The 26,293-nt window shown below is 31.8% G+C and overlaps 5 protein-coding genes and 1 pseudogene across 7 annotated transcripts; all 6 read left to right on the plus strand.

Annotated features, from left to right (window-relative positions):
* The first annotated feature begins 1,511 nt into the window (after positions 1 to 1,511).
* Positions 1,512 to 3,371, plus strand: LOC135127099 (cytochrome P450 4c3-like). The gene is made up of 6 exons (XM_064053426.1): positions 1,512 to 1,715; positions 1,762 to 1,871; positions 1,922 to 2,012; positions 2,069 to 2,254; positions 2,304 to 2,746; positions 2,837 to 3,371. The coding sequence occupies exons 1-6, from the start codon at positions 1,547 to 1,549 to the stop codon at positions 3,347 to 3,349; spliced, it is 1,512 nt and encodes a 503-aa protein (XP_063909496.1). The 5' UTR covers positions 1,512 to 1,546; the 3' UTR covers positions 3,350 to 3,371.
* A 3,695-nt stretch (positions 3,372 to 7,066) lies between these two features.
* Positions 7,067 to 9,018, plus strand: LOC135127103 (cytochrome P450 4c3-like; annotated as a pseudogene).
* Positions 9,019 to 9,298: 280 nt separating this feature from the next.
* Positions 9,299 to 11,180, plus strand: LOC135127100 (cytochrome P450 4c3-like). Its single transcript, XM_064053427.1, has 6 exons — positions 9,299 to 9,497; positions 9,546 to 9,655; positions 9,699 to 9,789; positions 9,838 to 10,023; positions 10,069 to 10,511; positions 10,574 to 11,180. Exons 1-6 carry the CDS (start codon positions 9,329 to 9,331, stop codon positions 11,084 to 11,086), a joined length of 1,512 nt encoding a protein of 503 aa, XP_063909497.1. The 5' UTR covers positions 9,299 to 9,328; the 3' UTR covers positions 11,087 to 11,180.
* Positions 11,181 to 12,328: 1,148 nt separating this feature from the next.
* Positions 12,329 to 18,000, plus strand: LOC135127105 (cytochrome P450 4c3-like). 2 transcript variants are annotated; one of them, XM_064053434.1, is made up of 4 exons: positions 12,329 to 12,419; positions 12,469 to 12,907; positions 12,989 to 13,189; positions 13,318 to 13,397. In XM_064053434.1, the coding sequence occupies exons 2-4, from the start codon at positions 12,536 to 12,538 to the stop codon at positions 13,327 to 13,329; spliced, it is 585 nt and encodes a 194-aa protein (XP_063909504.1). In that variant the 5' UTR covers positions 12,329 to 12,419; positions 12,469 to 12,535; the 3' UTR covers positions 13,330 to 13,397. The 2 variants fall into 2 exon arrangements, with proteins under 2 accessions (XP_063909504.1, XP_063909503.1); XM_064053433.1 differs by lacking the exons at positions 12,469 to 12,907; positions 12,989 to 13,189; positions 13,318 to 13,397 and adding exons at positions 16,789 to 17,224; positions 17,280 to 18,000 and having other exon boundaries at positions 12,335 to 12,419.
* LOC135127102 (cytochrome P450 4c3-like) lies at positions 16,017 to 25,861 on the plus strand. Of its 2 annotated transcripts, none has more exons than XM_064053431.1 (6): positions 16,017 to 16,200; positions 24,222 to 24,331; positions 24,377 to 24,467; positions 24,528 to 24,713; positions 24,760 to 25,202; positions 25,266 to 25,861. In XM_064053431.1, the coding sequence occupies exons 1-6, from the start codon at positions 16,032 to 16,034 to the stop codon at positions 25,776 to 25,778; spliced, it is 1,512 nt and encodes a 503-aa protein (XP_063909501.1). In that variant the 5' UTR covers positions 16,017 to 16,031; the 3' UTR covers positions 25,779 to 25,861. The 2 variants fall into 2 exon arrangements, with proteins under 2 accessions (XP_063909501.1, XP_063909500.1); XM_064053430.1 differs by lacking the exon at positions 16,017 to 16,200 and adding an exon at positions 23,987 to 24,171.
* LOC135127104 (cytochrome P450 4c3-like) lies at positions 19,208 to 21,167 on the plus strand. Its single transcript, XM_064053432.1, has 6 exons — positions 19,208 to 19,412; positions 19,461 to 19,570; positions 19,616 to 19,706; positions 19,764 to 19,949; positions 19,996 to 20,435; positions 20,520 to 21,167. Exons 1-6 carry the CDS (start codon positions 19,244 to 19,246, stop codon positions 21,030 to 21,032), a joined length of 1,509 nt encoding a protein of 502 aa, XP_063909502.1. The 5' UTR covers positions 19,208 to 19,243; the 3' UTR covers positions 21,033 to 21,167.
* Positions 25,862 to 26,293: the final 432 nt, after the last annotated feature.

Raw genomic sequence — 26,293 nt, forward strand, 5'->3', positions numbered from 1 at the left:
TTTAGTCGTGCTCATTAAAATATAATCTACTACCGTTTAAAAAAAATTGGTCTAAACAGTTTAGACAGTACTTCGCTCGCTGTCGGAAACGTGACGACGGCATGCCTATAGATGTATATCAGTTTGGATAGATGTAGTGTAATACTAAAAAAATAGGGGTGGGCGGTTGAAATTTATGCTCGCAACCGATGTTACGCATCGCGAAGAAAATGATGAGAAAACTAACGTTAACTGAACGTCAGCTGATGATTTTAAAATCCACATCCACAACATAAAATAATAATAATATTTTTAATAATTTTCAAGTGTCGGTCTCGTTGAAAATAAAATTATTAGAAATTTGACATTTCCGGGCTAGGCTACCGTGGCAAAGCATAGCAAAATGCATCCGTGCGTGATGTTCGACGTCCCGCATGCTGTTGAATTCGCCAAGGTCATCAAAAAAGGTTATGAGTGCAAAAATATTATTTACAGCACTTTATCAACGGGAATACATTACATCGGAAGAATGTCACGTAGACATTTGTTTGATTTAAATGAGTTTATCGCCCCAAAACAAATGACTGAAATTATTCATAAGCCTCTATTGAACAAAAGATTCTGAATGTTATTATTATAATTTTTACCTTATCATTCTTTTATGTTATAAAGACGAGCGTATACTCACATTTTCCAGAAAATGGGATGGCTATTTCGTCGTTCTCTAGGGGTCATGATAGGTCGAGAAAATGCAAAAGTAAAGAGTCGGCCGACGGACTCGATTACAATGCTTCCTTTGCTTACGCTCGGGAAGTAAAAACTGAAATCTTAATTTGAACCTCGTCAAACACTTGAAGATTCACTTAACTCTATGTTTTTTTTATCCAACAGAAAAAGAGAATGCATTCTGTTTCTCCCTGTAAAAATCCGTCATGCGTACACTTTTAATAGAGAAGAGAAAATTTCGGGCACTAAGTTTATGTAGATAAATAAATATTTTTACAAAACTATATTATAAAGTTCTGAAATTCCGAGATTATCTGTCTAATAAACTTAGGTATAATTTTTTAAATTGTAAAAGATATGGGACGTTGAGAAAATGTGAAATTACATTCACCAAGCGGATTCTACTAATGTACTTAGTTTCCTCGAGAGAAATGAATTAGGACTCTAGAACTATTTTTATTTACTCATTTTTACTAGACACTATTGAAAAAGTTCAAATGCAAGGGTCCAATATTTCATTCGAAGAAATACTCTAACAAGAGATTAAAAATCATCTGGATTATTTTGTTTTTGTTTACACTTTCCTAGAAATTTGATTAAGCACGGATCGGAATGATTAAAAAGTGACTCCATAATAATCACTGTTCGGAGAATTAACATTCACTTTTCCTATAGATTTATCAATAATTTTAAGTGACAAACAACAAACTGAATTTTTTTTTCTGACCTCTCCTCTTCTGATATTTTATTTACGATTTGCATGGCAACAAAGTACATTTAATGTACTTGAACTTTGATTTGCTATATAAATACACGCAAAAAATTGACTTCCATGTGAAACATGTCCGTTCTAATTGTAACAATATGTCTATTCTTGTTCATTACAATATTTTCTCTTCTACTAAAAATCAAAAGTGTACTAAAAAATCGCAGTGAACTAAAACGAATTCCTAGACCAGAAGATAAAAACTTCATTATTGGGAATGTTGCTCACTTACAGACGTCATTAGGTAAACATTTTCTTTGCTTTCATATTAACTGACCAAAATGTTCTAGATGCTTCGTTCAAAACCTTTCGAGAATGGGCAAAATCGTACTATCCAATTTATACAATTACTATGCTTCACGTCATTGTTCCATGTATATTACATCCAGACGATTTTGAGGTAACGACCAAAATTGTCTAATACAAAGCCACGTCGTTTTATTCCTTCAGCTCATACTTTCCAATCCAAAACATATGGAAAAAAGCGCTGCTTATAACGTTTTCCATGGTTGGCTAGGTACTGGCCTCCTCACAAGTACCGGTAAATATACGCTCTGAATTAGTTGATTTCAGTTGAGTAATGTTATTAAAATTTAGGTCAAAAGTGGCAGAACAGAAGAAGAATTTTAACACCAGCGTTTCATTTTAGCATTTTGCAGCAATTCGTTGAAATATTTAATAAGCAAACAGACGATTTAGTGAAAACTTTTGGCGAATTGTGTCTTCAAATGCACGTTTCAATTGACAACTACATTGCAGAGTTTACACTGAAAACCATAGCAGGTAAAAGTCCCTCTGGTGTATGCTGTTCTTTTAAATAGTTGAATTACAGAAACTGCAATGGGAACAAAATTAAAATTTATCAAACAAAAAGAAATAGAGTACAGACAGGCAATTATAGTCATGGGGCAAATAGCAGCCTATAGATTATTATATACTTGGTTTCTAAATAGCTTTATTAATTTATTTAGTCCGAATTATTTGAAAGGGAAGAAGGCCATTAAAACCTTGCAAAATTTCACTCGGCATATCATAGCAGAACGGACACAGGAAATTGAAAAACTCCGCTATAGTCCTGATAATCATGAAGTTTACAAGGGAAAGAAACGATTGGCTATGTTGGATTTGCTTTTAACGGCTAAGAACGAAGAAAACAGTATCGATGATAGAGGAATATGTGAAGAAGTAGATACTTTCATGTTCGAAGGTCACGATACCACTGCCGCAGCTTTAAGCTTTTCGCTGATGCTTATAGCTTGTCACAAAAATGTGCAAGTAATTTTTCCCAAGTAGCTTTTTGTGATCTTAAAACTCTAAGATTAAAAAATTTAGTGATTCAAATTTCGTACATCTACTTTTTTGTAGGATTTAATAGTTGAAGAAATTGAGACTGTATCAGGAGGGATAAGTAAAAATCCAACTTTCGATGATCTTCAACAAATGAAATATTTAGAACGAGTTTTAAAGGAGGTTTTGAGGTTGTATCCAAGTGTTGCCGTGATTTCTAGAAAACTCGGAGAAGAATTAGTTACTGCTACGGGATATAAGATCCCTAAAGATACGTTCGTCCACTTACATATTTACGACTTGCATCGCAATCCTGAATTCTATCCAGATCCTGAAAAGTTTGATCCTGACAGATTCTTACCAGAAACTACCAAAAACAGACATCCTTTTGCTTATTTACCTTTTAGTGCTGGAACTAGGAACTGTATTGGACAGAAGTTTGCTATCTTGGAACTTAAAGCGGCTTTGTATGGAATATTGTCTAAATATGTTCTAGAACCGGTCGATACTCCTGACACGATAACTCTTGTAATGGATGTTGTACTAAGAACTAAGGACGAAATCAAAGTGAAATTTGTGGCGAGATTTTAAATACAAATATCTTATAAAAGTTCACAGTTATTTCGTTGTCCTATTAAGCAGTGAAAATATTTTGAAAGATTTTATAAATCTGTTGAAAATTTGGAATACAACGTTGTAAACATTCTGACGTCTTACATTCTTATTAACAATCGGATGCTTGCGATTGCCTGGAAATTTTTTAGTGGAAGTTTAATATAAGCAATTTATATGTACATTGTGAGGTGATCCGGTGATTAAAACAGCACTTGCGTTTTGACGTATTTATTTAGATGTTGTCGGTTTAGCAGATGAGGGAAGAGTCTTGGAGTTTGTGATTTTGAAATGAAAGGACAGGTCGGTAGAAAGCGGTGAAAACGGTTGTGTCAAAAGGATTCTTGTAAGGTATTCGAAATCTTGGAAAGGATAAGAATTACTGAGAAGGGTGAACAAAAGATAGGTTGTACGACATGCAGATGGACGAAGAGAAAGCTTCGGGGTGATACTGGTTGGAAGTAATGAAACAGATTATATACAAATATACAAATATACAAATATTATACAATTTTGTGGGACTTGCCAGCACCCACAACATTTTTACTTTTACTCGTGCTTATTAAAATATAAGCTAGTGTCATTTGAAAACAGAAATCTAGTCCAGACATTCGCAAATTATTTGAAGGCTTACATTACATTTATTATAAAATATAAATAGAATAGTGCATTCTACTTCTCGCTCTAAAGTCCAACTCTACGCAGAGCTTGAATGAGAAGAGAAAGCGTAGTGCACTGATATTAGGTGAATCAATAAATATTTTTCCAAAATTGCCTATTACATATTTCGACAAAAGTCAGTAAGACTACGTCTTTATTTAAGACTGAATCAAATCTATACAGGTCCAGGTATGTTTTGACACAGAAGCAGAATTTTTAACTAGAGAAAAATATTTTCAGAAATTAGAATTAATAGAGTTATGTGATAAGATCGCATATTAACAAAAGGAACTCCCATAGCTCTTAAAAATGTCCGACCGGTTATAAGTATAAGTATAAGTTTATTTTAGTCAAAAGACAAAAAATACATTTTTGTATATGACACATCAGAATTAACAAACAATAAACAAGTATATAAAATAACTACATTCATACATGTATATTGACATGATCATGGCAATTACAATAACATTTACAACAGAAAATCATCTACGCTGTAACATGCTTTTTTGAGTAATAAAGTTTTTACAGTCCTACAAAACTTCTTAACATTATTGATAGATTTAACATCATCCGGCAAAGCATTAAAAAGTTTAGGCCCAAGATAGTTGGGAGAGCGTCTATATAATTCCAAATTAGGTTTAGCTAAATAAATTCGAGTATTTCTAGTATTGTGTTCATGGATGTTTTTATTTAAGGTAAATTTATTACGGTTTTGGAATGTGTAAACCAAAAGAGTTAGAATATAAACTGAGGGTAATGTTAGTATTTTTAGTTTTTTAAAATGCGGTTTACAAGAACACGCAGAACCAATAGACACTATATTACGAATAATACGTTTTTGGGCTTTGAAAACTTCATTATCCGCAGGCGAAGAACCCCATAGTGAAATGCCATAACTAAGGCGCGAATGTACGAGGTAAGCGCCAAATATTCTCGGCCTAACAAAGAAAGAGACCTGATGGAAAAAAATTAAATATTTATATTTCAACATAGTCTCTGTTAACTTCAATACATTCAAAACTACGTTCAACTAACAGCTCTATCCGTTTAAAAAAATTATTTGAATCTTTATCACTAAAATGATGTAGTACTGCCGTTTGCACTTCTTTATCCGTCCCAAACGTTTTCCCTGCAAGTCGTTTTTTAACTTAGAGAACAGTTAATAATCGTTCGAAGCTAAGTCAGTACTGTAGGGTGGGTGCTCAAGTTACTCGAAGTCACAAGCCCCTATAGCAGCTTGAGAAAGACATGCGGTATGAACGGGCGCATTGTCATGAAGTAATCGAACGCCTCTTGCTAATTTTCTCGGCCTTTTTTCCCAAATACGTTCTCCTAATTTATGCAATAAGTAACCATAATATGTAACGTTGACAGTGATATTTCATCCTTTAAAATTAATCAACAACATGCCTTTACAGTCCCAAAAAATTGTGGCCATGATTTTTTTGGAAGATTGATTCGTCTTCAAGGGTTTCTTACCCCATGCGAAATAACTGTAATCATTTTTTTTAGTAAAATGTGAAGGACAAGCTTCAGCAAACACAAAAACCATCCTGCCCTTAATACCCTTTAGAGCAATTCCATCTTTTGCTAAGAATTTTATTGCCGTTCGATTTTCAATTTTAAACAGGCATGATGAGTCCATAATTTTTCAAAGATGTATCAAAACTAATGGGCAGTAGGGCTTGAAATTTTACACACATACTGCGGGGACCCTCTAGTCTCCTTTGAGTTGTACAAATTTCCCGATGAGCAATCGCAAATATATCAGGCCGAGAATATTTGGCGCTTACCTCGTACATGCGCATAATAAAAATTTAGTAAGACGTGTAAGTTGACAATGTATTTTAACGTTCGTATTTGATAACATACTATATTAATTTTTTTGATAACTTGTGTACAATGCATATTCCAATTCAAAACTTCTTCAATACATATTCCTAAAATTTTTGCGTTATTTACAGGTTCTAAGTGCTGGGTACCTATGTTAAGAGCTGTCTTGGCAACTTTTTTTTGAGCTGTGTGAAAATAAATGCATTTAGTTTTATCATTTAATAAAAGACCGTTAAAAGCAAACCATTTTGATATGTTTTCTAAAAAGATGGTGTTCTGCATGTTATCACTGGGCATTAGGATAGAAGTGTCATCAGCATATAAAACTAGAGTGCAGCCTGTATTATCGGCCAATAAAGGAAGGTCATTGATAAAAAGGCTGAATAACACTGGCCCCAGGATTGACCCTTGAGGTACTCCACGAACCACTGGCTTTTTCGATGAAACGAATTTATGATTTCCTTTATTAATACATTTCGAGATTTCCACGTATTGATACCTACTGGTAAGATACGAATAAAACCACATGAGTACATTTCCACGAATTCCGTATGATTCTAATTTAGACAATAGTATGGTATGATTTACGCAATCAAATGCTCTGCTGAGATCACAAAATATCCCAGTGGAGCATTTGCCATTATTAAGATAGGAAACTATTTTGTTGTAGTATGCATTTAACGCAGTGTTTGTTATTGAAAAGTTTACTCGGAAGCCATGTTGAGAAGTACTTAATATGTCGAAGGTATTGAGATATTTATTTAATTTATCTAATATGCAATATTCCAAAATTTTTGAGAAAACAGACGTCAAAACAGTAGGTCTGTAATTGTGTATGTCTTTTTTTGCTCCTTTTTTATAGTTATGGAGGATAACCCCACACATTTTGTGAAAAACAACCTCTACAAGATGTCTAGAAAATGTATAGTGTGTCAAAAAAAAATTATACATATGTTTATATGAGGTCATTTACCTTCTTAGGCGGTTACTGGTATTACTTATCTATATTTATTTTAATGCATAGAGGTTATCACGAAATAAATTTTTTCAATTTTTCAAAGAAGCGGGATTTGTTGCACTGCACTTCGGTGGCGAGGGAAGTCTTGTGGAAATAATTTTAGACCAATTTTTTATTTAATCATTTACAGTGTCACCGTATTACTTAAAATAAATGAAGCTGAAGCCGGTTTTTGCGGACCTCTCTCATCCAAGTTGTTTGTAATTTGCATGATAATTGATAGCAAAATATTTTAATCTAATTTGACTTGCTAAATAAAAATAGACAGAAAACTGGTTCGCATTTGAAACATGCCCGGCTTCACTGTAACGTTTTGTCTATTTTTGTTTATTACAACCTTGTATTTTTTGGTAAAAATCAAAAGCGTACTAAAAAATCGTAGTGAACTGAAACGAATTCCAAGTCCAGAAGAGAAAAATTTCATTGGTGGGAACTGTGCACACTTACAGACGTCACTAGGTAAACATTTTCTTTTATTTTTTACCAATTGAACGAAATGTTTTAGACGCTACATTCAAAACCTTACGAGAATGGGCAAAACAGTATTATCCTATTTATATTCTGACTATACTTCACCTCATCGTTCCGTCTATGTTACACCCAGATGATTTTGAGGTAACAAAAAAACTTATTCCAAATGAATCAATGGCGTTTTCCTCTTATAGCTCGTACTTTCCAATCCCAAACATATGGAAAAAAGTGATGTTTATAATGTTCTTCATGGTTAGTTAGGTAATGGACTTCTCACGAGCAATGGTACGTAAATGTTTGAAAAACTGTCTTGAGTTAAGTAATTGTTATCAAAATTCAGGTCAAAAGTGGCTGACTAGGAGAAGAATTTTGACTCCAGCGTTTCATTTTAGTATTTTGCAGCAGTTCGTTGAAATATTTAATAACCAGATAGATGATTTAGTGAAAACTTTTGGCCAATTGTGTGACCAAGTTTACATTTCGGTTGATAACTATATTGCACAGTTTACACTGAAAACCATAGCAGGTAAAATTCCATCTGGTATGCTTTTTTTAATGACTGAATTACAGAAACTGCAATGGGAACAAAAATGGAATTTATCCACCAAAAAGAAAAAGAGTACAGACAGGCAAATATAGACGTGGCACAAATAGCAGCTTTCAGAATGTTCAATTCTTGGTTTGTAAACAGCTTCCTAAATTTATTTAGTCCGAAATATTTGGAAGAGAAGAAGGCCATTAAAACCTTACATAATGTCACAAGGAATATCATAGCAAAGCGGACACAAGCAATTGAAAAACTCCCCTACACTCCTGATAATCATGAAGTTTACAAGGGGAGAAAACGATTGGCTATGCTGGACTTGCTTTTGGCGGCTAAAAAGGAAGAAAAAGGTATCGATGATAAAGGAATATGTGAAGAAGTGGATACCTTTATGTTTGAAGGTCACGATACCACTGCCTCCGCTTTAAGCTTTTCGTTGATGCTTATAGCGTGTCACAAAAATGTTCAAGTAATTTTCCCCAAATAGCTATTTGTGACCTAAAATTCAAAATCTTAATGAATCAGCGTTTGTATCAAACATTTTTTCTAGGATTTAATCGTTGAAGAAATTGAAGCTGTACTAGGAGATTTAGCTAAAAAACCAACCTTAAATGATCTTCAACAAATGAAATACTTAGAACGAGTTTTGAAGGAAGTTTTGAGGTTGTATCCAAGTGTTTCCCTAATTTCTAGAAAACTGGGAGAAGAATTAGTTACTGCTAGTGGATACAAGTTACCTAAAAACACAATTGTCCACCTACATATTTACGATTTGCATCACAATCCTGAATTCTTTCCAGATCCTGAAAAGTTTGATCCTGACAGATTCTTACCAGAGAATACAAAAAACAGACATCCTTTTGCTTATTTACCTTTTAGTGCTGGACCTAGGAACTGTATCGGACAGAAGTTTGCCATGTTGGAACTTAAAGCGGCTTTGTGTGGAATATTGTCCAAATATGTTCTAGAACCGGTGGACACTCCCGATACGATAACTCTTTTGGTGGATATTGTGATTAGAACTAAAGACAAGATCAAAGTGAAATTTGTTCCTAGGTTTTAAATAAAAATTGGACTCGTATTTTGTTGTATTATAAAAAATGGCATTCAATTTGAAAAATTTACTCGTTAATTTCTAACAAATGTTCTATATAATTTTTTTTGCTATAATTGACTAAACATTGTTAAATTGATATTAGCATCAAATTTTGTCAAGAATAGTAGTAGTTATAAAGGAATGTTGTCAACACTCTTTCGTTGATAAGTAATTATCAGTTCGTTTCTTATGCAACTATTTACACATGTTTAACAAAAATATAATGAGACAGTTAAATTTAATTATTGCGTTGTTGTTATTTTCACAAGATAAGATGTTTTTCTATATAATCTGTATAAAATATTTAGAAGCACTTAATTTAATTCAGTAATAATGTTTGTATTAAACGCAGTGTTATATTTTGTCTTACTTACTGTAATCATCTGCTTTGTGTTAAAAATTAAAAATCTGTTAAAAAACCGGAAACAATTGAAAATAATTCCTGGACCAGAAGCTAAAAATAACCTTGGTGGCAGCATTGCTCACTTACAAACATCACTAGGTATATGTTGTGGTTTTATTTAACATTTCAACTAAAAGGAATTTGTAGATGTTTCGTTTAAGACGTTGCGAAAATGGGCAAAACTATACTATCCAATTTATACTGTCACTATACTTAACTACATTTCCCCGATTATGTTACATCCAGATGATTTTGAGGTAATATAAACAACTGTTAAAAGTAAAGCATTTTTTTTTATAGCTCATACTTTCCAATCCCAAACACATTGAAAAAAGTGATGTTTATAACGTTCTTCATGGTTGGTTAGGTACTGGTTTACTCACGAGTACTGGTAAGTAAAGAAAATGACTTGAATTAAGTAACTCTTATCAAAATTTAGGACAAAAGTGGCTCAACCGAAGAAAAATTTTAACTCCGGCGTTTCATTTTAGCATTTTGCAGCAATTCGTTGAAATATTTAATAAGCATACAGATGATTTAGTGAAAAATTTTGGAAAGTTGCTGGACCAAGCTTACATTTCGGTTGACAGCCACGTTGCTCAGTTTACACTGAAAACCGTAGCAGGTAAGATTTGATTTACTATCCTTTATTTTAATTGTTGAATTACAGAAACTGCAATGGGAACAAAATTGAAGTTTATCAAAAAAGAGGAAATAGAATACAGACAGGCAATTATAGACATGGGACAAATCGCAGCGTACAGAATGTTAAATTCTTGGTTTATAAACGGCTTTGTAAATTTATTTAGTCCAAACTATTTTAAAGAGAAGAAGCTCATTAAAACCTTACATAATTTCACTCGGAGTATTATAGCGGATCGGGAACAAATAACTGAAAAACTCAACGATGACCCTGATGATCATGAAGTTTACAAGGGAAGAAAACGGATGGCTATGTTGGATTTGCTTTTAAAGACCAAAAACGAAGAAAAAACTATCGATGAGAAAGGAATATGTGAAGAAGTAGACACCTTTATGTTCGAAGGTCACGACACCACAGCCACTGCTTTAAGTTTTGCGCTGATGCTTATAGCGTGCAACAAAAATGTCCAAGTAATTTTTCCCAAGTTTTAAAAAAATTAAAAATCACACTTTTGTATCAAATGCGTTTTTAGGATTTAATCGTTGAAGAAATCGAAGCTGTAACAGGAGCGTTAAACAAAGCGCCAACATTTAATGATCTTCAACAAATGAAATATTTAGAGCGGGTTTTAAAAGAAGTTTTAAGACTGTATCCAAGCGTCGCCCTCATTGGTAGGAAACTCGGAGAAGAATTAATTACCGCAACGGGTTATAGAATACCTAAAGATACGTTCGTCTACTTACAAATTTATGATTTACATCACAATCCTGAATTCTATCCAGATCCTGAAAAATTTGATCCTGATAGATTTTTACCAGAAAATACAAAAGACAGACATCCTTTTGCGTATGTACCTTTTAGTGCTGGACCTAGGAACTGTATTGGACAGAAGTTTGCTATGTTGGAACTTAAAGCGGCTTTATGTGGAATATTGTCTCAATATGTTTTAGAACCGGTGGATACTCCTGACACGATAACTTTAGTAGTGGATGTTGTACTAAGAACTAAAGACAAGATCAAAGTAAAATTTCTTCCCAGATTTTAAATAAAACTTACAAATTGTAATTAAGCAGTGAAAATGGTTTTGAAAAATGTATCCAAATATTTGGTTTTACTTAAAATATAACCCTCGTAATTTACTTCAAGGCTTACTTAAATTAACCTTTTCTTTGCATATAAAAAATGACTCCTCAATATTCTTACAAAGTAAGATAACAAATTTGTGATATATGTAGACTTTCAAATCGCAAGTTAGGTACTGTAGGAAACCAGAATTCAGTAGTACGTAAGTGCATTAATGCCAGTGATGTTGTCACCATGTTTAAAATTTTTTGTCACATATATTTCAAAAATTTGCTCAAGAAGTTCTATTGAATATATTTTGCTATAGAAATATTTCTAATAAACATTTGAACAGTTTAAGTAAATATAAAACTATTATATCGTCAGATGGTTGTTGAATTAGTATTACATATACATTTTGTACGAATAGTAGTGGTTATTTTTGAAGGTGCTGTTGTTAATATTATTTTCTTGAGTAACTAATCAGGTTTCTTCATATCTGCATATTTAGATAGTACAAAGAGACAATCACTGCATAATTTAATTTAAATAATCTGTTGTTGACATTGTTAAAGGACATTTTAATACTGAATTATAAACAGTGATATGTCTGTCCTAAAAGCAGTGCTATATTTATTCCTGATTATCGTAGTCCTCTACTTTCTGGTAAAAATTAAACAATTATTACAAGATCGCAAAGAACTGATAAAAATTCCTGGCCCAGAAACTAAGAATATCCTCGGTGGAAGCTGTACTCAATTATCGACTTCACTAGATAAACAGTTTTTCTTCTATTTTATATTTTAAGTGAAAGGAATTTTTAGATGTTACGTTCAAGACGTTTCGAGAATGGGCAAAATTATACTACCCTATTTATACTTTTACGTTTCTTCACTACGTTATCCCGAATATATTACATCCAGATGATTTTGAGGTAATTTAAACAATTGTTAAAAGAGTAGTATCATTTTTGTTATAGCGCATACTTTCCAATCCCAAACATATTGAAAAAAGTGTCGTTTATGGCGTTTTCCATAACTGGTTAGGTACTGGTCTGCCCACGAGTACCGGTAAGTAAGTGCTTGAAAGAAATTTATCTGAGTTAAGTAACTGTTATTACTAAAACTTAGGAGAAAAGTGGCTGAACAGAAGAAGAATTTTAACCCCAGCATTTCATTTTAACATTTTACAACAATTCGTTGAAATATTTAATAAGCAGACGGATGATTTAGTGAAAACTTTTGGGGATTTGGGAAACCAAGTTAACGTTTGTGTTGACAACCATATTGCACAATTTACACTGAAAACTTTAGCAGGTAAAATTTTATATTTTTTTTTATTTTTTTTTAATTTGCTAAATTACAGAAACTGCAATGGGAAAGGGGAAATTTTTCAACAAAAGGAAATAGAATACAGACAGGCAACGATAGATATGGGAAATATAGTAGCTTATAGAATGTTACATCCCTGGTTTATAATCGATTTTGTAAATTTATTTAGTCCGAAATATGTTAAAGAGAAGAAGGTTATTAAAACTTTGCATGATTTTACCAGTAATATCATAGCAGAACGGACACAAGCAACTGAAAAACTCCACAACAGATCTGACAATCATGAAGTTAATAAGGGAAGAAAACGACTGGCAATGTTGGATTTGCTTTTAAGGGCCAAAAGCGAAGAAAAGAGTCTCGATGATAAGGGAATATGTGAAGAAGTCGATACCTTTATGTTCGAAGGTCACGATACCACTGCTGCAGCTTTAAGTTTTTCGTTGATGCTTGTAGCGTGCCACAAAAATGTCCAAGTAATTTTTCTAAAATAGCTCTTTCCGAAACTAAAGTTCATTAATTTAATGAATCACTCTTTGTATCAAAGGTTTTTGTAGGATTTAATCCTTGAAGAAATTGAGGCTGTAACAGGAGATTCAGATAAAAAACCAACCTTTAATGATCTTCAACAAATGAAATACTTAGAACGAGTTTTAAAGGAAGTGTTGAGGTTGTATCCAAGTGTTGCCGTGATTTCTAGAAAACTCGGAGAAGAATTAGTTACTGCTACAGGATATAATATACCCAAAGATACGATGGTCCACTTGCATATTTACGATTTGCATCACAATCCCGTATTCTATCCAGATCCTGAAAAGTTTGATCCTGACAGATTCTTACCAGAGAATACCAAAAACAGACATCCTTTTGCTTATTTACCTTTTAGTGCTGGAGCTAGGAACTGTATTGGACAAAAGTTTCCTATGTTGGAACTTAAAGCGGCTTTGTATGGAATATTGTCTAAATACGTCTTAGAACCAGTGGATACTCCTGACACCATAACTCTTTTAATGGATGTTGTACTAAGGACTAAAGACGAGATTAAGGTAAAATTTTTACCTAGATTTTAAATGAAAGGGTTTTTCAAAATTTAGCTGGTATTTTGTTGTAAATAAAAAACTTATAAAAATAAAAATTTGATGTTTTCTAATAATGCAGTGAAAATATGTTCTAAATTTATATGCAATTAAAAAAGATTGAGAAAATAAAGTCGGAAAGTTTTCAGAATATTATATTTTTGCTGATAGTTGCCGTATTGTGGCGGTTGGTTGAAGTTCATTCTAGCCAATGTAAGTGTGAAAATTATATCTAAATGTCTGTTTTTACTGATTATATAAATATATTCTACCCACACTTGAAAAATTGAATTTTTTTTTAGACCCCCGTAAATTATTTTGAGGCTTATTTAAAGTTATTGTTTTCTTAAGAAATAAAAAAAGTACAATGTATTCTAGTTGTCAAAATTTTTGTTTCTTAAGTTTCTCAGAAATTAAAAATGTCTCTAAATTTTCGCACTTTCTTTAAAATGTCTATAAATTTTTGTTTTTTCTGAATTTTAAATTTTCTCTTCTGGACACCACTTTGAATTTTTTGACTGATGATGAAAGTTTAATTATACCTCAAAGAACTCAAAACCAGAATGTAGTATGTACTGAATGACGAAGTTAACAGCAAAAATGCCGTGGAACAAAATTAAATCGAATTTAAATAATAAAATTAGTTTTTAGAGTGATTCTTTAGGGCCCCTAAAAGCTCAGGATCGCCGGATAGCCGGGCGGGCCTGTCCGACCCTGTAAAACCGTTACGTATTATAGAATACCTAAAGATACATTTGTCTACTTACAAATTTTAGAAATTTATGATTTACATCAAAATCCTGGATTCTGTCCAGATCCTGAAAAATTTGATTCTGATAGATTTTTACCAGAGAATGCAAAAGATAGACATCCTTTTGCGTATGTACCTTTTAGTGCTGGACCTAGGAACTGTATTGGACAGAAGTTTGCTATATTGGAACTTAAAGCAGCTTTGTGTGGAATATTGTCAAAATATGTTCTAGAACCGGTAGATACACCTGACACGATAACTCTAGTAGTGGATGTTGTGCCAAGAACTAAAGACAAGATAAAATGAAATTTCTTCCGAGATTTTCATAAAAAATTACAAATTATAATTTTGTAGCGAAAATATTGCTGACAATTTTATCCAATTTTTGATTTTACTTAGTAAAATATAATCCACTGGTACCTGAAAAATTGAAATGTGTTCTAGACCTTCGTAAAATACTTCGAGTCTTACTGAAATTTATTCTTTTCTTAGGAAATAAAAAATGACTCCACAATTATTATTGTAAATTACGATGTAAATAGTACAAAAGTACATTAGTATGTTGTGTCATTATGGTCCAAAATAGTTGTATCATCATCTTTCAGGAACAAAATTCCAAATACATATTTCAAAAATTTGGTAGAAAAGTCCCAATGAATATACTAGATAATTTCTAATTTGCTACAGATAGGTTTCTAATTAATATTTGAACAGTTGTTTCAGAAAATAGTACTGTTATATCGTCAGATGTTTGGTGAATTATGCTCTATGACATGGAAATCGGAACACCCAGTAATAGAAAAAATATTTTAATAATAAGCTTTAAGTAAATGATCCGTTTTTCTGCCATATCCGTAGTAGATAAGATTAATTTTAGCAAATGACATGCTCTCCACAAAAGTAAAGGGGGGGTGGGCGGGGCTGGCAGATATTTACAAAGATAAGCCTGATTTTGGCAAATGACACACCTTAGTATCTGCTACGGTAATTATTAAGATAATCTCCCAAACTACCGAAAAAATAATTAAAATAAAACAGTTTTTTTTTCTTCGAACACTTCGATTTAGATTTGTAGAAGTTTTTTTCGAGGCAAAAAAACTCAGTATCAAACTAAGCTGTCGAGATTTATATTCCAAAATGTTTTTCTGTATTTTTAAGCAACTTTCCAAAAATCTCAAATTTTCAATACGCTTCTCCACCGTACAAATTTTTTCACCGTTTTTCGAGCGTGAATCGGAAATTACTCAAAATCATGTTCTTGTAGATTTCAACTAGTTCTTGTAGATTACGCTTCATATTTTCAAAAATTCCAATAATTTTTCCAGAACTCATAAAATGAAAAGTGACAATTTTCAAGACGTATATTTGAAAAATTTCATTTCAAACTGAATTTTTCGAAAATTTATGTTTTTGAATCACTTCAAATTGTGATCGTTTACTCCTATTGCCGTAATAACCACATATATCAAGAACTATTAAAATATGGTTACTATTACTGGGTGTTCTGATTTCCATGTCACTGAGTATAATAACCCAACTATACTAACTTTAGTGCGAATAGTAATGATTGTTGAAAGTGCAGTCGTTAATATTGTTTTTTTTTCGATAAGTAATCATTTGTTTCCTTATCTACATAGTTAAATTGTATGTAAAAGTAGTAATTGCATAAATTAATTTAATTGATGTGTTGTTGACGCTATTAATCTTGCAGTGCAAATCGTACTTGGCACATATGATAAAGAACATTTTATTTGCTTAATTTTAATCAGTGATATGTTTGTCTTAAATGTAGTGTTATATTTATTCTTTATTATCGTAGTCCTCTTCTTTCTGGTAACAATTAAACAATTATTACAAGATCGTAGAGAACTGATAAGAATTCCTGGTCCAGAAGCTAAAAATATCCTGGGTGGAAGCTGTGCTCAATTATGGACTTCAGCTGGTAAACAATTTTTCTATTATTTGAGGTTTTAAATGAAAGGAATTTTTTAGATGTTTCGTTCAAGACGTTTCGAGAATGGGCAAAATTGTATTATCCTATTTATCATGTTACGTTTCTTCACTACGTTGTCCCGAATATATTACATCCAGCTGATTTTGAGGTAATTTAAACAATTGTTAAAAATGAAATATCATTTTTGTTATAGCTCATACTTTCTAATCCACAACATATGGAAAAAAGCATCTTTTATAACGTTTTTCATAATTGGTTAGGTACTGGTCTGCTCACTAGTAGAGGTAAGTAAATGCTTGAAAGAGATTTATTTTATTTAAGTAATTATTATTATTAAAATTCAGGAAAAAAGTGGCTGAACAGGAGAAAAATTTTAACTCCAGCGTTTCATTTTAACATTTTGCAACAATTCGTTGACGTATTTAATAAACAAACGGATGATTTAGTGAAAACTTTTGTAAATTTTGGAGACCAAGTTTACGTTTGTGTTGACAACCATGTTGCACAGTTTACACTGAAAACTATAGCAGCTAGAATTTTATCTGGCGTTTTTTTTTAATATTTACTAAATTACAGAAACTGCAATGGGAACAAAGTTGAAATTTTTCAAACAAAAGGAAATAGAATATAGACAGGCAACCATAGACGTGGGAAAAATAGTAGCTCATAGAATGTTATGTCCCTACATTGTTAACGATTTTGTAAATTTATTTAGTTCGAAATATTTGAAAGAGAAGAAGGCTATTAAAACCTTGGTTGATTTCACGCGTATCATAGCAGAACGGACACAAGCAATTGAAAAATTTCACTACAGTCCTGATAATCATGAAGTTTACAAAGGAAGAAAACGATTGGCTATGTTGGATTTGCTTTGAACGGCTAAAAACGAAGATAGGAGTATTGATGATAAAGGAATATGTGAAGAAGTACCTTTATGTTCGAAGGTCATGATACCACTGCTGCAGCTTTAAGTTTTTCGTTGATGCTTATAGCGTGCCACAAAAATGTCCAAGTAATGTTTCTCAAATACCTTAAAATTAAAAAATAACCCGGTTTGTTTTTTCTAGGATTTAATCGTTGCAGAAATTGAGGCTGTAGCGGGAGATCTACATAATAAACCAACCTTTAATGATCTTCAACAAATGAAATACTTAGAACGAGTTTTGAAGGAAGTTTTGAAGTTGTACCCAAGTGTCTCCTTCATTTCTAGAAAACTTGGAGAAGAATTAGTTACTGCTACTGGATATAAGATACCTAAAGATACGATGGTCCATTTGCATATTTACGATTTGCATCACAATCCCGAATTCTATCCAGATCCTGAAACGTTTGATCCTGACAGATTTTTACCAGAGATTGCAAAAAACAGATATCCTTTTGCTTATTTACCTTTTAGCGCTGGACCTAGAAACTGCATCGGACAGAGGTTTGCCATGTTGGAACTTAAAGCGGCCTTATGTGGAATATTGTCTAAATATGTTCTAGAACCGGTGGATACTCCTGACACGATAACTGTTGTAGTGGATGTTGTACTAAGAACTAAAGACGAAATTAAAGTCAAATTTTTACCTAGATTTTAAATGAAAGAGTTTTTCAAAATTTAACACGTATTTTGTGGTAAATAAAAAACTTATAAAAATAATGATTTGAGATTTTCTAATAATGAAGTGAAAATATGTTCTAAATTTAAAAAAGATTGAGAAAATTAATTTGGAAAGTTTTCAGAATATTATATTTTTACTGATTGTTGTCGTATTGTGGCGGTTGGTTGACGTTCATTCTAGCCAATGTAAGTGTAAAAATTGTATGTAAATATCTGTTTTTTCTTAATAAATAAATATAATCTACCCACACTTGCAAAACTGAATATTTTTCTAGAACCCCCTAAATTACTTTGAGGCTTATTTAAAGTTATCGTTTTCTTAAGAAATAAAAAAATTAATCAATATTTTTCAAAATTGTAATATAAATAAAAAAAAATATTTGTTATTTCTCTTGACGATCCAACAGAAAAAATGAAGTTTGATTTAGTTCCGACATGCAATTATACTCGTAGATATGGGGCAAGCACAAATTTATGGAATTTTAAATTCTTGGGTTGTAAACGATTTTGTAAATTTATTTAGTACAAAGTATTTTAAAAAGAAGAAGCTTATTGAAACCTTCCAAGTAATTTTTCAAGTTAAAAAATCACATTTTTGTATCAAATGCTTTTTTAGGATTTAATCGTTGAAGAAATTACGACTGTAACAGGAGCTTTGTGTGGAATGTTGTCTAAATATGTGCTAGAACCGGTGAATACTCCTGACACGATAACTTTAGTAATGGATGTTGTACTAAGAAGTAAAAACAAGATCAAAATGAAATTTCTTCGGAGATTTTCATCAAAAATTACAAATTCTAATTAAGCAGTAAAAATATTGCTGAAAATTGTATCAAATTTTTGGTTTTACTTAATAAAATGAAAAACTGAAATGTTCTCTAGACCCTCGTAAATTACTTCAAAGGTTACTTAAATTTATTATTTTCTTTGGAAATAAAAAATGACTCCACAATTACTGTTATAAAGTACAATAACAAATTAGGTATTATAGAAAATTAGAATTCAGTACCTAATATTGAAGTACATTAATATAGTCATGTTGTTATTATCATCGGAAACGGTACCACCATGTTTAAAAATTTTTTTCAAATATTTCAAAGATTTGCTCCAAAAGGCCTAATAAATATACTTATTTTCTTTTTGGTGTAGAAATGTATCTAATACACATTTGAACAGTTTCAGTAAATAGTACTATTATATCGTCAGATGGCTGTCGAATTAATATTAGATACAACATAAATTTATTGCGAATGGTAGTGGTTATTTTTTAAGTACAGTTGTTAATATTATTTCCTTGAAATCAGGTTTCTTCATATCTGAATATTTAAATAGTATGAAAAAACAATAACTGCATAAATTAATTTAATTGAGATGTTGTTGACATTGTTCAAGAACATTTTGTATATATACTGCATTTTAAACAGTGATATGTTTGTCTTAAATGTAGTGCTATATTTATTCTTGATTATCGTACTCCTGTACTTTCTTGTAAAAATTGAACATTTATTACAAGATCGCAAAGTACTGCTAAATATTCCTGGTCCTCAAGCTAAAAATATTCTCAGTGGCAGCTGTGCTCAATTAAGGACTTCAACAGGTAAACATTTTTTCCTCTATTTTACATTTTAAGTGAAAGGAATTTCAGATGTTACGTTCAAGACATTTCGAGAAAGGGCAAAACTGTACTACCCTATTTATAGTTTTACGTTTCTTCACTATGTTGCTCCGAATATATTACATCCAGTTGATTTTGAGGTAATTTAAACAATTGTTAAAAGCGTTGTATCATTTTTGTTATAGCTCATACTTTCCAATCCTAAACATACGGAAAAAGGCATAGTTTATAACGTTTTTCATAGCTGGTTAGGTACTGGTCTCTTCACGAGTAGCGGTGAGTAAATGCTTGGAAGAAATTTATTTGTGTCAAGCAATTATTATTAAAATTTAGAAGAAAAATGGCACAACAGGAGAACAATTTTAACTCCAGCGTTTCATTTTAACATTTTGCAAAAATTCGTTGACGTGTTTAATAAGCAGACGGACGATTTAGTGAAAATTTTAGGGAATTTGAGAGACCAAGTCTACGTTTGTGTTGACAGCCATGTTGGGCAGTTAACACTGAAAATTATAGCAGGTAAAATTCCATCTGGTATTTTTTTTTAATATTCGCTAAATTACAGAAACTGCAATGGGAACAAAATTGAACTTTTTTAAAGAAAAGGAAATAGAATACAGACAGGCAACCATAGACATGGGAAAAATTGTAGTTTATAGAATGTTTCATTCTTGGTTTATAAACGATTTTGTAAATTTATTTAGTCCGAAATATTTGAAAGAGAAGAAAGTCATTAAAACCTTGCATCGTTTCACGCGTATCATAGCAAAACGGACCAAAGCGATTGAAAAAATCCACTACAGCTCTGATAATCATGAAGTTTACAAGGGAAGAAAACGATTGGCTATGTTGGATTTGCTTTTAACGGCTAAAAACGAAGAAAAGTGTATCGATGATAAAGGAATATGTGAAGAAGTAGATACCTTTATGTTCGGAGGTCACGATACCACTGCCACAGCTTTAAGTTTTTCGTTAATGCTTATAGCATGCCACAAAAATGTTCAAGTAATTTTTCCAAAGTAGCTGTTTCTGAAACTTAAATTCAAAAATTTAATGAATCACTCTTTGTATCAAAGGTTTTTTTTCTAGGATTCAATCGTTGAAGAAATTAAGGACGTAATAGGCGAGTTAGGTAAAAAACCTACCTTTAACGATCTTCAACAAATGAAATACATGGAACGAGTTTTAAAGGAAGTTTTGAGGTTGTATCCAACTGTTACCCTAATTTTTAGAAAACTCGGAGAAGAGTTAGTTACTGCTACAGGATATAAGATACCTAAAAATACGTTTGTCTACTTACATATTTACGATTTGCATCACAATCCCGAATTCTATCCAGATCCTGAAAAGTTTGATCCTGACAGATTCTTACCAGAGAATACCAAAAACAGGCATCCGTTTGCTTATGTACCTTTTAGTGCTGGACCTAGGAATTGTATCGGACAGAAGTTTGCTATGTTGGAACTTAAAGCGGCTTTGTGTGAAATATTGTCCAAATATGTTCTAGAACCGGTGGACACTCCTGACACGATAACTCTTGTAATGGATATTGTATTAAGAACTAAAGATGAGATTAAAGTAAAATTTCTACCTAGATTTTAAATGAAAGGTTTTAATTTACAGTTTTTAATAAAGCAGTGAAAACATGTTTTAAATTTATCTAAAATTAAAAAAGATTGGGAAAACACTGTCGGAAAGATTTTCGGAATAATATATTTTTATTGATTGTTGTCATATGGTGGTTGAAGTTCATTCTAAACAATGTAAATGTGAAAATTGTTTCTAAATGTCTGTTTTTACTGATTAAATAAATAGTCACTCTTGAAAAACTGAAATTTTATTTATACCCCCGTAAATTACTTTAAGGCTTATTTAAAATTATCGTTTTTTAAGAAATAAAAAAGACAATGGATTCTATTTCTCACTATGTATTTCTCATTTTAAGTAGAGTTAGAATTGAGAAAGGAAGGAAATTTTTGTGTAGTAATCTTTTTGGAAAAACCAATATATTTTCAAAATTAGAATATAAATTTGTCATATAAAAACTAATTCATTTTATTAAGGTTATTTTAATATATTTTGAGTAAGGAAAATATTGTGGGCAATTCTCTAAATATGTTCATGAATCGGTGGATACTCTTGACACGATAACTCTAGTAGTGGATGTTGTACTGAGAACTAGAGACAAGAACAAAGTGAAATTTCTTCAGAGATTTTAAATAAAAATTACAAATTCTAATTAAGCAATGAAAATATTTCTAAAAAAATGTACCCAATTCTGTGGTTTTACTTAGTAAAATATAATACACTAGCACTTGAAGAATTGAAATGTTCTCTAGACTCTCGCAAATTATTTCAAGTCTTCGTTAAATTTATCCTTTTCTTAGGATATCAAAAGTAACTCCACAATTATTATTGTTAGGTACGATGACAAATTTGTGATATATATAGACTTACAAATCGTAAGTCATTGGAGGAAATTATAATTCAGTAGTACAAAAGTACATTATGATGTTGTCATTATGGTCGAAAACCACCATCTTTTTAAAACAAAATTCCAAGTAAAGGAATTCACGTTCGGTAGATGTAACTAGATTTGGTAACTTTTTTTTTAAGCTGTGTAACTGCGGACATAATTGTTCTAGTGTATAATGTATAACTGGAATGTCAGAAAGTAGGTATCAAAAATGTGACATGTAAGTAAGTAAATGGCAAATATCGAAAATGTGATGGTTTTGTGGTGATCTGCTGAATCTACTTTTGAATCCAGGAGAAAATTGCATCCCTCTAAAAGCCCAAAGAGCAACCCGCATGTAAAATTGTGAATCTTTTCCCTTCACTAGTTATTTTAGGAGGACAAGCTTTGATGTCATCATCATGGACCCGCAATTTCACCATGGATCCGTTTTGGTATATCCATGTCTCATCCAAGAAAATGAAAAGTAAATCTTCACCACTATCACGCAATTAGAGATACCGCTTTAGAAATTTGATTCTGATACCTATTTAATGTGAAAACCTTCGCCTTCGGAAACCTAAATTTATACGTGTACGTATTACGTACAATTATTCTCCAAGCCGAGTATTTTCCCTTTTACAAAACAATAACGATTATATAAAACTAAAAAACCAATTGTAGAGCGGACCCAACAAAGCATGTAGGTATATAAATCTGGGCAGTCGTCTTTCTGATTCTGAGTATAATATTAACGGCACCGACGCCGTTGTATCGGTATTATTTTAAAATTAGAAAAACACTCGAGAACACTAGCGAACTTTACGGAAAATATTTCTGCCACCAGTTTAACTGTTTCCGTTTTACCAAAGCATTGTCTATTTTTCCCAGTAGTTTCTTCAAAACCACGAAATATTTCTTGTTTCTTTTCCTTTAAAATGTGCTTTCTCGTGACTACTTTTGTGGAAATTGTTTCCACGCACTTCGTTTTTTTCCAGACAATTCAGATTTGACATTTGAATTAGAAAATTAGACAGTTGATACCAATCTTTAATTTCTAGTGATCTTAAGATTGCAACTTAACCACAGAAAAATTTCTGTCAGCTACTTCTACCGAACGTGAATGCTTATTATTTTAAGAGTTTGGTGAAAAAGTCCCAAGGAATATACTAGATAATTTCTATTTTGCTACAGATAGGTTTCTAATTAATATTTGAACAGTTGTTTCAGAAAATAATACTGTTAGATAAGACTGATTGTGGCAAATGACATTCTCCACAAAAGTAAAGGGTGGGTGGGCGAGGCTAGCAGCTACTTGCTAAGATAAGACTGATTTTGGCAAATGACACACCCTCAAAGTATAAGTCGGCGGGGCTAGTATCTGCTATGATAATTAAGATAATCTCCGAAACTACCAAAAAAATGAAAAATTACAACAGTTTTTTTTTCCTTCGAACACTTCGAAAATTAGCCAAGGGCATTTTTTATGAATTTAGATTTTTGGAAGTTATTTTCGAGGCAAAAAAACTCAGTATCAAACCAAGCAACATTTTTTTCTGTATTTTTAAGCAACTTTGCAAAAAGCTCAAATTTTCAATATCCTTCTCCACCCTACAAATTTTTTCACCGTTATTATTTTTTATTACTCAAAAAAATGTCTTGTAGATTTCAATTGGTTCTTGTAGATTACAACTTTGGCTTCATATCTTCAAAAATTCCAATAATTTTTCCAGAACTGATAGAATGAAAAATGACAATTTTCATGATGTATATTTGAAAAATTTAATTTCAAACTGAATTTTTCGAAAATTTATGTTTTTGAATCACTTCAAATTGTGATCGTTTACTCCTATTGCCGTAATAACCACATATATCAAGAACTATTAAAATATGGTTACTATTACTGGGTGTTCTGATTTCCATGTCACTGAATATAATAACCTAACTACATAACTTTAGTGCGAATAGTATAATTATTGTTGAAAGTGCAGTCGTTAATATTGTTTTTTTCGATAAGTAATCATGTGTCCCCATATCTACATAGTTAAATTGTATATAAAAAGAGTAATTGCAAAAATTAATTTAATTGATGTGTTGTTGACGCGTTTATCAGTGATATGTTTGTCTTAAATGTAATGTTATATTTATTCTTTATTGTCGCAGTCCTCTTCTTTCTGGTAAAAATTAAACAATTATTACAAGATCGTAGAGAACTGATAAAAATTCCTGGTCCAGAAGCTAAAAATATCCTGGGTGGAAGCTGTGCTCAATTATGGACTTCACTTGGCAGGCATTTTTTCTTCTATTTAACGTTTTAAATGAAAGCAATTTTTTAGATGTCTCGTTCAAGACGTTTCGAGAATGGGCAAAACTGTACTATCCTATTTATAATATTACCTTTCTTCACTACGTTGTCCCGAATATATTGCATCCAGATGATTTTGAGGTAATTTAAACAATTGTTAAAAGCGTAGTATCGTTTTTGTTATAGCTCATACTTTCCAATCCCAAACATATGGAAAAAAGTATCGTTTATGACGTTTTACATAATTGGTTAGGTACTGGTCTGCTCACTAGTAGAGGTAAGTAAATGCTTGAAAGAAATTTATTTTATTTAAGTAATTATTATTATTAAAATTTAGGAGAAAAGTGGCAGACCAGGAGAAGAATTTTAACTCCAGCGTTTCATTTTAACATTTTGCAACAATTCCTTGACGTATTTAATAAACAGACGGATGATTTAGTGAAAACTTTTGGAAATTTTGGAGACCAAGTTTACGTTTGTGTTGACAACCATGTTGCACAGTTTACACTGAAAACTATAGCAGGTAGAATTTTATCTGGCGTTTTTTTTTAATATTTTCTAAATTACAGAAACTGCAATGGGAACAAAGTTGAAATTTTTCAAACAAAAGGAAATAGAATATAGACAGGCAACCATAGACATGGGAAAAATAGTAGCTCATAGAATGCTATGTCCCTATTTTGTAAAGGATTTTGTAAATTTATTTAGTTCGAAATATTTGAAAGAGAAGAAGGCTATTAAAACCTTGCATGATTTCACCCGTAATATCATAGCAGAACGGACACAAGCAATTGAAAATTTTCACTACAGTCCTGATAACCATGAAGTTTACAAAGGAAGAAAACGACTGGCTATGTTGGATTTGCTTTTAACGGCTAAAAACGAAGATAGGAGTATCGATGATAAAGGAATATGCGAAGAAGTAGATACCTTTATGTTCGAAGGTCATGATACCACTGCTGCAGCTTTAAGTTTTTCGTTGATGCTTATAGCGTGCCACAAAAATGTCCAAGTAATGTTTCTCAAATAGCTAGCTAACTTAAAATTCAAAAATAGCCCGCTTTGTTTTTTCTAGGATTTAATCGTTGCAGAAATTGAGGCTGTAACAGGAGATCTACATAAAAAGCCAACCTTCAATGATCTTCAACAATTGAAATACTTAGAACGAGTTTTGAAGGAAGTTTTGAGGTTGTATCCAAGTGTCCCTTTTATTTCTAGAAAACTCGGAGAAGAATTAGTTACTGCTACAGGATATAAGATACCTAAAGATACGATAGTCCATTTGCATATTTACGATTTGCATCACAATCCCGAATTCTATCCAGATCCAGAAAAGTTTGATCCTGACAGATTTTTACCCGACAATATCAAAAACAGGCTTCCTTTTGCTTATGTACCTTTTAGTGCTGGACCTAGGAATTGTATTGGACAAAAGTTTGCCTTGTTGGAACTTAAAGCGGCCTTATCTGGAATATTGTCTAAATATGTCCTAGAACCGGTGGATACTCCTGACACGATAACTCTTATAGTGGATGTTGTATTAAGATCTAAAGATGAGATTAAAGTCAAATTTATACCTAGATTTTGAATGTAATCAAGTGGTGGAAGTTTTTTATTATTTTTTTAAATACATATCTGTTTTTATGAATAAATAAATATAATAATCTACTCGCTCTTGAAAAATTTTAGTTGTCTCTAGACCCCCATAAATTACTCTAAGACTTACTTAAAGTTATGATTTTGCAATGATTTTTATGGATTAATCAATATTTTTTTAGAGTTATAAAAATAAATTTACATAAAAATTAATCCATTTTGTTTAACGTAAATTTAATATTTTTTTATTAATGTAAGTATCAGTTTGTAGCGGCACAGTAACACGTTGGTAAGCGGAGAAAGATAAGCTCCTCCGTAGTCTAGTGGTCAGGGCACCCGCTCGGCAAGCGGTAAACGTGTGGTTCAATTTCCACCGGAGAAGCAACATTTTTCTTCGTTTACCTACAAGTAATGTCTCTCGATAACCCAACAGAAAAAATGAAATTTGACATAACTCTGATTGTTCCTAAATAAAAAATGAATAGATTAGATAAATTGTAAAAAACG

The sequence above is a fragment of the Zophobas morio genome, unplaced genomic scaffold (genome assembly GCF_036711695.1).
Source record: "Zophobas morio isolate AGI-343-1 ecotype UQ-CSIRO unplaced genomic scaffold, CSIRO_AGI_Zmor_V1 ptg000011l, whole genome shotgun sequence".
NCBI lineage: Eukaryota > Metazoa > Arthropoda > Insecta > Coleoptera > Tenebrionidae > Zophobas > Zophobas morio.

Excerpts from the sequence above, each read along its gene's own strand:
- LOC135127099 (XM_064053426.1), top strand. The coding sequence starts at position 1,547 with ATGTCCGTTCTAATTGTAACAATATGTCTATTCTTGTTCATTACAATA. Across the intron at positions 1,716-1,761 it reads TCACTTACAGACGTCATTAG|ATGCTTCGTTCAAAACCTTT; the intron begins GTAAACATTTTC and ends AAAATGTTCTAG. Across the intron at positions 1,872-1,921 it reads TACATCCAGACGATTTTGAG|CTCATACTTTCCAATCCAAA; the intron begins GTAACGACCAAA and ends TTATTCCTTCAG.
- LOC135127100 (XM_064053427.1), top strand. The coding sequence starts at position 9,329 with ATGTTTGTATTAAACGCAGTGTTATATTTTGTCTTACTTACTGTAATC. Across the intron at positions 9,498-9,545 it reads TCACTTACAAACATCACTAG|ATGTTTCGTTTAAGACGTTG; the intron begins GTATATGTTGTG and ends AGGAATTTGTAG. Across the intron at positions 9,656-9,698 it reads TACATCCAGATGATTTTGAG|CTCATACTTTCCAATCCCAA; the intron begins GTAATATAAACA and ends TTTTTTTTATAG.
- LOC135127102 (XM_064053431.1), top strand. The coding sequence starts at position 16,032 with ATGTTTGTCTTAAATGTAGTGTTATATTTATTCTTTATTATCGTAGTC. Across the intron at positions 16,201-24,221 it reads TCAATTATGGACTTCAGCTG|ATGTCTCGTTCAAGACGTTT; the intron begins GTAAACAATTTT and ends GCAATTTTTTAG. Across the intron at positions 24,714-24,759 it reads TACACTGAAAACTATAGCAG|AAACTGCAATGGGAACAAAG; the intron begins GTAGAATTTTAT and ends TCTAAATTACAG.
- LOC135127105 (XM_064053433.1), top strand. The coding sequence starts at position 17,147 with ATGTTCGAAGGTCATGATACCACTGCTGCAGCTTTAAGTTTTTCGTTG. Across the intron at positions 17,225-17,279 it reads CGTGCCACAAAAATGTCCAA|GATTTAATCGTTGCAGAAAT; the intron begins GTAATGTTTCTC and ends TGTTTTTTCTAG.
- LOC135127104 (XM_064053432.1), top strand. The coding sequence starts at position 19,244 with ATGTTTGTCTTAAATGTAGTGCTATATTTATTCTTGATTATCGTACTC. Across the intron at positions 19,413-19,460 it reads TCAATTAAGGACTTCAACAG|ATGTTACGTTCAAGACATTT; the intron begins GTAAACATTTTT and ends AAGGAATTTCAG. Across the intron at positions 19,950-19,995 it reads AACACTGAAAATTATAGCAG|AAACTGCAATGGGAACAAAA; the intron begins GTAAAATTCCAT and ends GCTAAATTACAG.